Raw genomic sequence first — 15,012 nt, 5'->3', positions numbered from 1 at the left:
AAGCTTTCATAATTCACTTATTGCGATGATTATTTATATTCCCGACTAATTTCGTTACTTTATTTAGCAAAATCTTACTAATAGCATTTTCTAAACAAAATTTTTTGGCTTCTGCATAAACGGATCACTATGTGCGATCCTGACGATGTGATTGAATACCAAGGCAAGCGAATCAACACGAAGCTTTACACATTCACTCAATACAGTTTCTCAATTTGAGAATGTTTTGCCAGTTCTAAGGTGAGGGCAATGCCGATAAAGCAAAGAAAATGTAAATTCAGGATAGACGGTGGCTTGAAAATATGGCCTGTTATTACAATTAGATCATAAAAGATATTAGATCAGAAGGTTTAAAAAAATGCAGAATAAATTCATCAAAAAAATATTACAATAAATAATACTTTTAAATCTTTTTATAAATTATACAAAGAATTCATATCATATTTGTTTCCATTTATTAATAAGCAATTAATTTCTATCATGATTAATTTTGAAGACATGCGTGTTGTCTGGTTATATTGTATAATACAATTCTTAAACAAATACAACTAAAAGAATTAAAAATTGACATATTTTACTAACAATTAATGTATTACATTTCGGCGATCTCTACAGAAGTTATAATAATAAATTTAAGTATAAAAAATGAAAAATGCATGATCAACCAATTTTATAAGAAAATGAAATAGAAATAAAATATTTACAAATGCACTTAAATAAATCGTCGATAGCTTTATAGTTACAAAAAAGTCGATAATTAATTCATAAAATTGTCTTACTTTATAAACTTATAAACATAGTTTATAAATTAAAAACATAGTACACATAAATAAAATTTATCAACGTATATAAGTTCTAATACTTGTTATTTATGTGACACATAGATTAATAAACATATTTATAGATTATAAAAGTAAAACAAATTATACGTCAAAAGACATGTCACTTTTCTCGTGTACTTCAAATTATTTGAATCGTCAAAATTAAAATTGCCGTTATCGTTGGTTGTGATACTACTTGAACGTCGTTATCATCATTGTCAAACTCTGGATAAAGCTATATAAATATTTTAATATTTATTAACAACAAATTTTTTGGTTATTTCTCTTCTTATTAAATATTTATTAAATTAAATGCGATTCAAAAAAGTAAAAAATAAATTATACATGAAAATATGATCAATAATATTAATAAAACATATTGTCACCTGTTTTCTTCAGTTTGATTGACTTCCTGATGATCCAGCTATGTCATCAAACGTTCTCTGTGTACTTGTCAGCCTATTCGGATGTCTATCTTCAATGTGACGATCGAAATACCATAACGGAACGTCAAGAGATATTCTGCTCTGACAAAAATGACATTCTACTTCAAAATCACCAACTTTTGTACAGCAGTTCCATATCCAGCCGCAGTCGACAATGTGTTCCTTTTTGTCAGAAAAGTGATTGAATAAGTGGTTTTTTAAAGTGAAACGATTATTCGAATGTTCTGTGTTGCAGAGACGACATTGTAAGGTAGTTAAATTAATATAGTTGAAAAACTTGAATTGCCAATTTTCCCCGCATGCTTCTTCGTCATTATTTATTTCTAGATGCTTTTCCTTTACGTGTTGACTAAAGTTTTTCGTATTGACGTAACAAGATTGAAAGTCGCAAGATTGGCACTTTGCTTCAAAATCTTTTAATTCATAATTTTGGCGCAGTTTTTGCATATTTTTTATTGATATACTCAAATGCAATTCTTCCGGATGACTTACAATTATATGATGGGACACTTTAGAATTAATAGGAATGGTTATGTTTTTGCAACAAATGGTACACTTGAACTTTGTAGTGTCATCACTTTGTATAAAATATTTCATTACCCAATGGTCACATATGAAGTCATCTAGTTCTTCGTCAGAATGCTGTGACAGATGTGTCTTTGTAGATTCAAGAGTAGTCAGAAAGAATTCACCACACATGAGACATTCTGAGTGCAATATGTTTTCATCAAAAGTATATTCATACGAATACTTAAAATATATCCATGGTTTTTGATTTTTGTCTGCCTGTTCCCATTCAGATATGGATTTATGCCATTTGTTTACGTGCTTAGAAAGGTGTTTAATAGAAATATATTTAACTTTATAGGTGCAGTATTTGCATTTTGCTTCAAAAGACGACAGTTTAGTATAATATTCCCACATGTTTTCTTTAACTTCTATAGTTTTTAAATTCATGACGGATTTTGACGAAAGAACTATGTCGCGTGTTTCTTGCGCATTTCTTAATTCTTTCGAATGTTTACTTACTATATGTGTATTTAAAGTTAGTTGGATAAAAATTTGTAATTTATCGATACATAATCTATTGAAACATTTCACTTGAAAATCGCTAACCCTCGTACAATATTTATACATCCAATCGTGAAGTACGTAATTCTTCATTTCGTTAACATGCTCCTGGTTTAGATGAGATGCTAAAGATTGAAAATCAGATTGAAAATTCTTACCACAGAAAAGACATTGTGAGGTGGAAGTATTGTTGTACTTGAAACATGTCCATGGCCATTCTTGTCGTTCTTTACATGTTTCTTCGTATTTTGTTATATTATCATGAATTTTTCCTCTTAAATGTTCTCTGAAGTTTGATCGGACGTAAGCATATTTTTGTCTGCAAAACCTGCATTTTGCTTCGTAATTTGACACTCTTTCGTAATATTGCCACACGTTTTTTTCCGTTACAATAACTTCTGACATTGTGTCCGTTTCTCCTTACAGAACACAGATAACTGAATACGGTACAAGAGGACGAAGAAATACGTATGGTTCTTCATTTGAATGTAAATATTGATACGTCAGTCAAAACTATGAAGTTCAAGTCATGAAGAAGCGCTGCAACATCATGCCTAGTTGGTATAGCAATTACTACCCTGCGAAAAAGATGTTATATCATATCATTTACACGAATGGTTTTTTGAGAAATAATGCGGAACTAATTATTTACATCTCAAATAGAACTGTTCTCAGATAATAATTATATCAAAAAATACGCATTATTTACCAAACTTATTTTTACTGTTATAAATACAATTAATATATTAATTGGAAGAATATAAATATGCATATGTAGTTCTCTACTCTGTATATATAGCTACATTGTCTTATTGATTGTATTCCTTTCTTTTTCGTTACCTAGAGTTTTGCAATAAAAAACAAAGTAACATGAAGACAAAAATTTGAAATAATTAAAAATATTTATTTGTAAAGAAATTATATTAGATATGTTCTGTGTTTAGCCAACGTTCCGGTGTGCGATGCCACGCAGCTGCGTTGTATTGATATTATAAAAAAGAAACTCTTTTTGCAAAGATATGTACCGTCCAGATGCAACTGCCACGCGCTTTGCAACGATGCTTATTACGCTGCGGAGAAACTAAACACTTTAGAAACGTAATTATTGCAGAACATATTGCGCAGCTAAGAATTTAATTGTTTCGTAGATACCTTTCTTGCATCACAATACTTGTTTCTTCAGAAAAAATGAATCTGATACAATGTTATCGACGACCACTCTCATTCTAAAGTTTCTACAGAGCATAATAAGTTAATTGTAAATTAATTGTTAATTATTAATTGTGCTAATTATAAGTTAGTTGTATAAATTGATGCGTCACTAAAGAAAGTTGTACGATGAGTGAGCTATTGATTACACTTTTAAGTTAAATTATTACATTTATTACGAAAAGAAGTCAGAGAGACATTTTTGTTTTGGAAATCCTAAAGATCTCTTCTTTACTTTTGGATTCTTCCTCATCCTATGTTGTATTATTTTCTGTTACAGTCGCAGTCGACGGTGCGGCAGACTTGTTCCTCGGCGCCAGCGTGCTCTCGTTCATTCTACTACGCCACTCTGCGTATGTGCTATCGTGCGAAGCGTAAACTGCATGGAAAAAACGCGATAGTTGAAAATTCGCGAAAAATTGCAATAAAAACGCGCGCATTTTTATTTCGAGTTCTCAATAATGCGATTTGTAAGAACTTAACTCTTCCGTAAATATCTCTCTTGTATAATCAGATATAATGTTTGTTCCTTCAGAAATCTGTACGATAAAAAGTTGTGTCAGTATTCAATATGGTTCTACATTTGCCCACAAACGATTATATACAAGTCAGCACGATGGATTTACTTAAAAAATACTGTTTATTGCAAAACAAGTTGCACATCTCTCTTTGATGGGACATAATGCAAAATAAATATCATTATACATACAAATATACATACGTTTGTAGCACAGCGCGTCAACCTATCAATGATTGTACATAGATTTTTACAACTTGGGTTTAAAATCTTCTGTTGAATGTCTCTCGCGTTGTAGATTCTGCCGACTATGATTATTATTAATTAAAAGGATGCTAAAATGTCGCTGAATGGAGTTCCAGGTTCCTTCGCGGCAGCCTCGAAAGTCTCGACAAACGCTTTCTTCTGAGACTCTTTGGATAACTGGAAAACACACGGTCAATAAAACGAAAGTAGCCACAATGTAATTTGAAATAAAGTGAGAAAAATTTTAATTCACCTTATGATAAAAATCTGAAGCGGCTATACACAACATTTTCTTGTCTTCGTACTCGTACTTTCCTATCCTCGACTGAACATACGGAAATCTGTCATATTTTAGTTAAGGAATCCATGTATTTCACTGCAGAAAATTAGAAAATTCCATCGCGTCGGAAAAGGATACAGAGCTCTCAACCAATGATTCGTCGATGCGCTTATAAAGAAGCAGGACAAGCACCAGGTCGACATCGCCACCGGCAGGCTCTGAATGAAATTCGGTAAGCTGAATACCACCCAGTCTTGCAGGAGCTCCATTTCCGTGCAGGTACACGCTTTCTCACAGACCTGGCGCAAAATCAGGATAGTTTCATTCGCCCTTTATCACGCGGTACAGTTCGGTTGGTCGGTTAATTTCATTCTTTTGTCATTTTTTTACGAACTTTGAAAACAACAGCGGAGAGTAACCTCGGGTGCGGTTGTTGCGGGGACAGAAACTCCCCTATGACTTTGGTCAGGATCTCCGACGGCGGGAAAAAGTCACCGAGGACGCCAGACAGTACCGTGCATAGGACCTCCACCTCCATGGGATGACCCTTGCGGATCTTGTCGAATATCGCGGAGGTGCGTTCTATGGAGCGGACCAGCGTCTCGGGCTCCACGTCCGGCAGCGGCTTCTCAGCGCCGGGCTGATTCAGTCGGTCGGCCGCCTCCGTGTACATGCACGTCAGCAGAAGCTGCAAAGCCGGCAGCGCCAGCAACGGGCTCGGCTGTTTTAGTCGATCCATCGCGACCTTCACGATTTGCTCAGCGACCTTGCCGACTACGCTTTTCGTTGCCACAAGCCTCTCCAGACCCTGGTGGAACAAATAGAACTTTAATATTGCACGAAGCGAGGCGAGAGACCGTAATGTTACCTGCAGCAGACTCTGATGTAAGCCGTAAGAGATGTTCTGAGATGTGACTAGAGAAAGGACTAACTCCAACACGGCCGGCGCTTCCGTATCCGGCGGTGTGTCTTCCGCGTGCTCCAACAGGAAGAATACCAGCGCCCACATTATTCCCTGATGCTCCTCGCTTTGATTCAAAACGCTGAGACACGAATTCGATTGAAATAGGATGCAAGTAAATCAAGAAATTTTAAATAATTCATTAATTAAATTTTCCTTAATCAAAAACTACGTTTATTAATTGTCATTATCAACGCTTCTCTACTTATGTACTAAATTAATTTTTTGTTTGTTTGTAAAATTCACACTGAAGATGGCCACATTCCTTGGCCGAAACATATGTATTAATTTGTAATAAAAATTGAATTTTTGAGCAATTCGACCCAGCTCTTGCTCTATTTGCTTTATATTAACACGATTTTTAATTTAATTAAGGAAGAGCAATAACCTAATATTATTTGTAATTTTCATTAATTAAAATTAAATTAAATTCTATTGAATTATACCCATTCGAATCTTGCGAGTCAATGTGCTTCTGAATGTACTCGATGGCTAAGGGATGTATAATGTTCATCGTTTCCTCGCATTTAGCTAACACCGCACTCTGCAGTAAGTACAGAGAACCGTGAAGCGCGGAAATTCTGGAAGCCAGGAATCCCGATTTCAAATTCATGTCCACTATGCGCTTCACTTTATCCAATGTATCCAAATCCTGCGAAGTAGAATTTAGTGAACAACGAAATAATCGCGTCCTTTATTTCGTACAGATATGGAAATTCTCAAATAAACCGGTCGTGCGTACCAATGGCGTCAAAACGGCAGCGGCTTTGCAGACGGAAATGGCCAAGTATTGATGTAGGATTGCGTTCTCCGTCGGATGAACCCTCGAGATTTCCAGGCACACGTCCAGCATCCACTGATACTGCGATCTTTCGAGAAAGAGTTCCGAGATCGCGAGAATGGACTTGATGATCTCCGTCAGCAGTTGCACAGGCGTGTTGGCCTGCGGCGACATCCAGATGGTGTAATGCTCGATGAGGAAACGCAGGCAGGAATCCAGATCGAGGGACGCGGACATCAGCGCGTCGTTTCTCCTGTTCTTCAGATCGAGAACGGAGGCGTTCAGCTTGTCCTCGTACAAATTGCACAGCGACCACAAGTAAGAGACTGACAGTTGGCTGTACGTGAATCTGTCGAAAGTCGCGGTCCTCTCCACGTTTCCTCTTTGAAATATATGATCCAGCTTCAGGCCGCTTTTACCCTCCGCGTCATTCATGTACTCGTACTTCCACAGAAGCAGCTCCTGTATCGCGTACAGTTTCTGGGAACTGATCTTGTGAACGGAGAGCTGAGGATCTCTGGGATGGTGAATCTGCGTGCTGGCGCCGGGATTGCCGGGACACGGCAGCAGCAGAGTTTGCAGCAGTAACCTCGTGATCGCCTGGACCGCGAGGCCGCTCGCTTGAATCAGAGCGGCCACCTCGTCCGACGGCGTGTTCTCGTTCTGCAGAAAGTTCAGCACGCTGAGAAACGCCATCCAGATCTCCTCGAACTGCGACCTCGACGTCCAGCCCAGCAGATTCACCCGGTAAATAAACTGCTCGAGGATGTCCACCTCCTGCAGAAGATTGGATTCCGACGACGGCAACGGAAAGTAGCACTTCGTCGGGCTCGTGCCGACGACGTTGCAGCCGCGTTTCCACACCAGAGGCGGCGTCAGGATGTAAGAATTCACCAGCGGCTGCCGGCTCACGCTGACGACGAGCGATTTTATCGTGTCGAACAGGTACGGCGGAATATTCCTCGTGGAGCCTTCCGTCTGACACTTCTCGAGCCAGGCCACTATCGACGCCATTTGGACGCACGCCCGGGCGTAATCCTTCGTGTCCTCGTCTCGGAGCGCCGGCTCCAGCGCCTGAGAATCCACGGTCGGCAGGGGGTCCATCGTCGTGAGCACGCTCTCCACGACTTTCGTCAGCGAGATCGCCGCGGAGCAGACCCAGGTGTAACGCGTGCTGTCCCCGACGATCTTACTCGGTGCGGCGTGCCGCAGAATCTCAGCGGCGCAGCTCAGCGCGAGGTACATGTCGTGCGGCCGCAATTTGCGAACGCTCTTCCGGTCGGAATAGATGATCCAATGCGCCAGCTCGAGGCACAGCATGGAGAATTTGGCGATGTCTTCCTCGAACTTGACGTCGATCTTCGCCACGTTGTACTTGGCCAGTTTCGGCAGCGTCCTCATGTAGATTTTCACGGTCGGAATGATCGTGAAGAGGATCTCCCAGTAGAGAGAGTCGCTCAGCAGCTCGGAAAATCTAGCGGCGTACTTCAACTCCTTGCCGCTGCTGCTGTCCGCCTCCGGATTGTAAATCTGATGCGGCTTCGGCACGAGCTCGCAGATATAATGGATGTGCTCGAGCAAGCACTGCTTGGCGGCGACGTACAGCGGGCTCGCGTCGAAGTGAAAGTCCTTCTCGCTCTGCGCTTGCCCGAATTCCAGCTTCTGGCACCTCTCGACGCTGAGTCTGGCGCCCAATATTATGCAGTGCTTCAAAATTTTCAAGTTGAATTCCTTGCACGACAGGATGTTCAAGCAATCGTCGAAGTCCAGATCCTGCAGCAGCTGCGCCAATTCCATGGGATTGTTGCCGGCGCTGGCGTGGCAACATCGCAATCGCACCTGAGACAGGAACCAGTTCCGGTCCAGCTGGATGCTCTTCACGGTGGACGGATTGAACGGTCTGCACTGGTCGAGCTCCAGCGGCGACAGATCGTAATACTGCACGGCCAGCTTGTTCAACAGGCTGACCAGGCCGCCGTGCTTCCTCGCCAGCTTGGTGGTCTGCAGGATGTCCATGATCCTCACGATGTCCTCCTTCGACAACTGGCTGACCACATCCTCCGCGTTGCTGGTCAACAGTATCTCGACTCTGCGGCTGGCAATTTTCGCCGCTATTCTCGACAGAGCGAGATACTTGGTCGACAACAGCCTTGGTATCAGGGTCATTATAACCGCGCCGCTCTGCGAGTGATGCGCGCCCTCGACGCACTGCAGCAAACGCTTGATGAAACTCGGCTGCGACAAGTCCGTGCACTTGGTCGCTATCGCCTGCACCAGCAGCCCGCTGGCCGCCGGATTTCGGTGTATGGCCGTCGTCAGCAGATCTCTCACCGGAGATTCGGTGGCAATGTTTACAGCCTCCTCTATGTGGTTCACCAGCAGCCACGTCAGCGGTTCCACGTCGTTGAGATTCTCGCATATGTAGTCGCAGAACAATATGATCCCACCTCGTCTGATAATCTGAATATTTATATCACTGTTCGCGTAATCGCGCGTCTTTCTCTCACTCGGCTGGGCGTGAGTGATGTAATCGGACTTGCCGGTGCCCAGCACTTTCGACCAGAAGGACATCTCGTTGTATCCCAACAGGATCATCAGGTAAGCCCACTGGCACGTCACCGTCGGGCACACGTTTCCGATGCTCAGCATCAAGTAGTTGAGATCGTCGATGAGCAGCTTCTCCTCGTCGGGCACGTTGCGTCCTTGGATCATCTGCATCGTCGCGTTCGCCACTTTGCAATGACTGCCGGACTCGAACATGTGAATGCACAGTTGCAAGAAGAACGCGAACTGGTGCACCAAGTAATTGTCGTCGGCCGTGTATTCGGAGAAGCCGACGAAAGGATCCGCGGCCTTATGATTGATCAGACCGAGCAGATTGAACACCTTCGCGCTTATCAAATTGATCACTTTGAATATAAACTTCGCCAGTATCTGCTCGGGTAGCACCTGACGCGACTGAATACTCAGGACATTCAGAGGGTCCGTGCTCTCTTGGGAAGAGGAGGAATCCTGGGGCGGCGAGAATAGATGCGACACGTCCGTCATGCATACGCTGAGGTCCGAGAGACGCGCCAGCATCGCCTCCTCCTTCGCGCAGGAGATCAACGACAGTAGCACGACGTTGATCATGCCCAGCCATCGTTTCAGGCTCAGAGTCGAAGCCGTCGTGGATATCGACGCGGTGAACAGTATCTTCAGAAGTGGATCCACCGGTCGGAAAACAGTGGGCGAGATAGCCGCGAACAGTTTCACCAGCGCAACGTGCGCCTTTTCGGATTCGATCTTGAGCTTGCCAGCGGCCAGTATCGGAAGCACAGTGTCCATCGTCAATCTGGACCACCTCCGCCACTTCTCCTCGCCGTTGCCGTCCCCGCTGAATCTCGATTCAGCCAGGCACAGCGCTAGAAGCTCGACCACCTCGTAATACTCCACCAGACGCAGCAACATCGCTATCAGCACGTCTCTCGTTGTCTCCAATTCCCGCTGCTCGATCACGCTCGAGCTGCCGTTACGCACGAGAAATATGTCCTCGATGACGGGCGCGAGCGCGGGTATGCAATGCGAGATCGCCGGCTGTCCGCTCGCCATCAGACCGTCGCACAACTGAATTATCTTCGGCACGCCTATTATCGCCTTGGAATGATTCTTCTCGTAAGACAGATGCACCAGGAAATTGAACATCTTCGGCAGAAGTTCCTCGGTCTGCTGTATGTGGCCCTCCTCGATGAACTCGAACTGCTTCAACACAAATCCGATGAATATCTTGTCCGAATCGAGCAGGCAGTAATTGACCTTCAGTTGAACCAGTTGACTGAGCAGCATCAGAACTTGACACTGTAACGAGATGTTGCTCGTGACGGTGTACTGTTTCAAGGATTTTATAACCATCGGCTCGAAGAGCCGGATGAAGGACGCCACGGATGTCTTCTGGTCCGAGGATCGCGCCAAGTTCTTGAATACCGACGAAAATTTGCGATCGCCTTTTCTCCGCAGCAATCCTATCCACCTGGAAGAAAATCAATCAAATCATCAATATATTGATTCGCATCGATTACGCCGCCTGTTCAGAGCGTCAGAGTGACACTCACCCCGTGTCCGGCTCGTTCTCACCCCTGCAATTGTTCCCTATGCACTTGATCGTGTTCGCCATTTGCCTGGCGGGATGCTGGAAGCACTGGTTGTAAAACCCTCTGACGTCATCCTGCAGCGTTCCGTACTGATCCATCCTCTGCACGTCCAGCTCGCTCCACTGCGCGCACACATTCGTGCTGAACAGACACTTGAGCAACTGCTGCACGCACTGAACCGTTGCCGTCGGCGACAATATGACGGTGGTTTTCAAGTAGCACAACACTTCCTCCGTTATTTTACCTGCCTCGTTGACGGACGCGATTTCGAGAATCTGCGAGAGCACGTCGAGCGTCGCGTTCAGCAGAGAAACGTACATTTCGCTGGCCTCATGCTGCAGAGTTACCAAATAATTGGAATGCGCCGCTTTCAGAATGTCGTAGATCTTCATGTAATGCGGCATGCCGACGAACGTTCCCGTGAACTCCTTCCCGCTCCTCAGACCGCCGATCTTCTCTCCCTTCTCCTTTGACTTGTGCTCCGACAAAATCTTCTTTCTGGGTGACAGCGTTTGCGCGGACGACAGGGATGGCAATACGGGCTTGGCGCTGGCTTGCGCCAGTTGCACCTCGTCGATGACGTGGACGAAGATGTTGAGGACTCTCGTGATGTGCGTCAGCAGCAGTTCCATGTACCGATCCTTGTACATGCTCCACAATTTTGTCGGATCGCCGCCGGTCTTGAAGTTGCAGACGGCTAATCCGGAAGCGAGATTGCCGGCGAGGAGGATCAGGTGTCTGTGCGTGGACGAATCTAAGCTAATGCTCGATGACGTCAGCAAGGGCAGCGCCAGTGACAAGAGACCGCTGCCCACCGGAGAGGAAGTCATCTCGTTCACGAAACTAATATCGCCCGTGTCCAATCGATCGCTGCTCTTTTTCGATTTCTTCAGCAGCGTCTTCGGCAGAATGCAGTCCCATCCTCTCACGTAAATCGTCGTAGGATAAGTCTCGCTCAAGCAAAAGAGAGTCTCGCAGCATCCGTATATTAGATATTTCGAAGAGTGCACCGCCAACATCTCCGTCAGAATGTTAACTATACGAGATAAGGAATATTCCACACTGGAATTGTAATTCGCTCCGCTGTAGTGGTTTAGAAATACAAAGGGCTTGATGGACGTGTTCATGAACGGTTTATGCTTATCTTGGCACAATGACAATTCTGAAATGCTTGTCGTTACGGTGCTTAAAAACTGCTGAGTGTATTGCGTGGCCTTCTTCGTAACGGTATCTTCTTGAGGATGTCGGAAGTATAAATATGGAATACTTCTGAAATAAAAAAAAAAAAAAGTGAAATATCAATATTATATTTATATATTAATTATATTACAATAAAAGAATGATAAAATTGTGAATGTATCTTACTTAACGATGGCGTCCGACGCGGCGTGTCTCACTCTTTGGTCCTGATCGCCTAACAATGCTATTATAACATCGATAAAATGCTCTTGAAATAACGATTGTCCCGTTATATGTTCTATTGTGATATACGATAATTTACTCAGCAGGTCAACTAATTTTACTTTCACTAAAAAATATGGATTCTTCGTGAGTTTTGGCAACGCAGTTAAGACAGTGAGACCATGCTCGTGATTGATAGAGTCTAGTAGCTCTGGTAAGCAGAGATTCAACGCGTCCAACGTTTGGCGGCAGGTTGTCGCAGAACTGTCATTTAAGCCCTGCACATTTGAATAAAAATGAATGTAAAGAGTTGAAAATCCAAAGGGGAAAAAAATTAAGGACACAAATCATCTCATAAAACATATCGACTTACTTTTAAAAGTAAATTGATCATATCTGTAAGCAGTATCTTTCCATGTCCTTTTTGGGCGGAGCATTCCGTCTCAAAGTTTTGAAAGGAGCCGCCGTATTGAACGAACACGGACTTTAGAAAGATTCCAATCACCATCGCTATATTGCCTCTGATCTGAGGATCGGAGTGATTGGCAAATAGCAGAATGTCTGCGATCAGTTGGTTCGTCTCGCTGCAGCCCGACTCTTTCGTCACGGTCATCGTGAATAAGTGCGGGTAAAGCTTCAAGATGTAACCCACGCACGTCAGAGCGAGTGACTTTACACTAACGCGAAACAACTTGTCCGAAACCAAGTGCCCGGGTTTGCCTGTCAACAAGAAAGACGACACCAAGTAACGACAGCAAAACTTCACGGGCATATCCGAGTCGGTGAAATTTCCAACGTCCGTCTCGTACAATGCGAAATCCAAAGGAAACTTCTTGGGGGAGGCGAACGACAAAGTGGCATCTTCGGAGCAATCGTCCTCCTTCGACAATTCACTCAGCAGGCTTGAATACGGCGCTCTCTCGGACTTCTCGATCTCGCTCCCGACATCGCTACCCTCCTCCACAGTCTCGTCTAAAAAATGTTGAAAGCTAATGTTTGTATAATTATTATGCAAATTACATTCACGGGCATGCTCTTACTATCAATGGCTCCGATCTTCAGACCGCAATAATTTTCCGATATTTTCTCTTTCGTTTCAATTACATTGTTTGCAGGTTCATTCTGCGTTTGTGGATTGCACGCAGCCGGCAACGCCGTTTCCGTATCTGCAATCCATTTATCTATGTTCGGAGTGATTTCTGGAACATCAGGCTCTTGCAGGTTTAAAATAAAATCCGAATTTCCACCGTAAGCGGTACTCGCACTGGAAATACTCATTTGACCCAATGATGGAATGCACGCATTTTGATTCACTATTATCCTGCTTTGCGTTATGCCTTCTGTAGACAATAAAATTGACACCAATGGCTTTGGAGGCGTTTTTAAAAGCTGTGCCAGAGTCTCTAAAGCTGCATTTATAACATTGTGATCCGAGTGCCATTTTGTATAGTGCAAACACAGTTCATAAATATGTAACAAACTATCTATCTGTTGTGCCTCGACACTTTCTGGCTCTGAGGGTTTACATATATGAGGTAAAATCATTCTCAAGCATCCAAACACGCCTATGATAGTAGACGAGTGATCCTCGGCATTTCTCACTGGCATTATTATATCTGATAGGACAAATAATATCGATAAACATTTTTGTACATATTTTTGTGAATATTTGTATATATATGGCATGTTATAAATATTTATCTCACCTAACAGATGATTCAGTACATAATTTAAAAAGAATTGAGGTTTTCTGCAGTTTATGCATGTTGCTAGAATCATATTTGCCGCTGCTCTACGAAAAGCCGCTTGAGGCGAGGAAATATTCTCAAAGAACGCTCTTAGCAAATTCTAAAACAAATTTAATTCTTTTTGAGTGATCATGAATAACCTATGCAATCATAATATCAATATATTTACCTTGACATCCTTATCTGTCATAAATGGTCCTAACACTTTAAAAATTAATGGTAATGACTGCGATAACGTTTCTATCACAATATCTTCAGATCGATGCGCAATAATCACTATACATGGTATCAGATTTGACACATAAGCTTTGCCTCTTGAGGGACGTATCATGTGACTTAGCAAACCGAATCTCCAAAGAGCAGCCCTCAGTACACGCGCAGGCCCATTTCTCTTTATCTCATTGTAAAGTTCTATCTGAATCTTAACGATGTTACTGTCCACCATTACCTGATAAACAATATAATCAAAAATATATATTTGCACAATGGATTATGTTGGAATGTTAACTTCTTGACACATGTTACTTTCTGATATTTCATTTATGACTTATAAAAATACGCAAGTAAGCATTATACCCTTATAATTTTATTGAGAGATTCATCTGCGACCATTCTGACGTCCGACTCGTCATCGTTACACAAAGCTAGCAATGTTTCAATAGCAGGAGTGAGAACTTGTGGAAATTTAGGATTTTGTCTGACAGTTAGTGAACATATTCCTTCAACGATGACTGTACAACATGATATCTTCTCCTTCCTATTGTCCAAACAAGAAAATACTATTTCAGTAAGAAATGCTAGCAGATTTCTTTCTACTGTCAAAAAATGTTTATTATTAATACCTTGCTCCGGAATCTGACGGGATGTCCGATTCTCGTAGCGCATTTAACGTTTCCACAGCCTTCAACACGTTGTTTAAATGAGCCATATCGACTCAGAAACCCCGCGAGTTCTTCGGAAAATTTTTTTAAATAACGTATTCGATAAATGACATCTTATCACTCCTGGCCGCGAAATTTTGACAGATCATGATCGAACATCACAACAACCACATCACTACATGTTGGCCGATGCCATATTAAATTTATGATGCGTTTTCAACGCGCGTATTCAAATTTATCATTACGACCAATTCGCACAGGTGTGACGAAAATATTTATGAAAATTAGCTGAATCTAATAGCGTTTTCGATTTTACGGATTTTGATCAACTCAAGATTGATCAATCACTATTTCACTATAAATCCAATTCTAAAGATATCTTTTTTAGAATGTTTTTAGCACATCCTAAAGATGTTTTATTTAGGACGGTTTTCTAGGACGTTCGTAGACCTCCTTATGTTTATTATATATATAATATATATTAGTATTATGCTCTTTCGCAGGATGCAAAAGTTTATGC

General features: G+C 42.4%; 1 protein-coding gene and 1 long non-coding RNA gene across 6 annotated transcripts; one reads left to right on the top strand and one right to left on the bottom strand.

The window, feature by feature from the left end:
- The first annotated feature begins 1,381 nt into the window (after positions 1-1,381).
- Positions 1,382-4,562, top strand: LOC136999693 (uncharacterized). 4 transcript variants are annotated; one of them, XR_010890007.1, is made up of 4 exons: positions 1,382-1,517; positions 2,765-2,895; positions 3,283-3,436; positions 3,828-4,562. It is a non-coding gene; the product is annotated as an uncharacterized lncRNA (long non-coding RNA). The 4 variants fall into 4 exon arrangements; XR_010890008.1 differs by having other exon boundaries at positions 2,765-2,899; XR_010890010.1 differs by lacking the exon at positions 3,283-3,436.
- LOC105673384 (huntingtin) lies at positions 4,169-14,720 on the bottom strand. 2 transcript variants are annotated; one of them, XM_012368982.2, is made up of 15 exons: positions 14,454-14,718; positions 14,188-14,368; positions 13,781-14,059; positions 13,570-13,711; positions 12,904-13,479; positions 12,237-12,835; positions 11,828-12,141; positions 10,424-11,731; positions 6,294-10,341; positions 5,998-6,203; positions 5,459-5,633; positions 4,985-5,398; positions 4,729-4,889; positions 4,564-4,651; positions 4,169-4,487 (listed from the first exon to the last, which is right to left on the bottom strand). In XM_012368982.2, exons 1-15 carry the CDS (start codon positions 14,537-14,539, stop codon positions 4,389-4,391), a joined length of 8,676 nt encoding a protein of 2,891 aa, XP_012224405.2. In that variant the 5' UTR covers positions 14,540-14,718; the 3' UTR covers positions 4,169-4,388. The 2 variants fall into 2 exon arrangements, 1 of the variants encoding a protein (XP_012224405.2); XR_001100956.2 differs by having other exon boundaries at positions 4,434-4,487; positions 5,010-5,398; positions 14,454-14,720.
- Between the last annotated feature and the right edge of the window lie 292 nt (positions 14,721-15,012).

The sequence above is a fragment of the Linepithema humile genome, chromosome 4, assembly GCF_040581485.1.
Source record: "Linepithema humile isolate Giens D197 chromosome 4, Lhum_UNIL_v1.0, whole genome shotgun sequence".
Classification (NCBI taxonomy): domain Eukaryota; kingdom Metazoa; phylum Arthropoda; class Insecta; order Hymenoptera; family Formicidae; genus Linepithema; species Linepithema humile.
This window is presented reverse-complemented; position numbering and strand designations above follow the sequence as displayed.

Bases quoted from the DNA above. Each gene is read 5' to 3' on its own strand.
- LOC105673384 (XM_012368982.2), bottom strand. From the start codon at position 14,539: ATGGCTCATTTAAACAACGTGTTGAAGGCTGTGGAAACGTTAAATGCG. The intron at 10,342-10,423 runs GTGAGTGTCACT...ATTTTCTTCCAG, and splicing joins GAGAACGAGCCGGACACGGG to GTGGATAGGATTGCTGCGGA. The intron at 4,652-4,728 runs GTATCCTTTTCC...AAAATATGACAG, and splicing joins AATCATTGGTTGAGAGCTCT to ATTTCCGTATGTTCAGTCGA.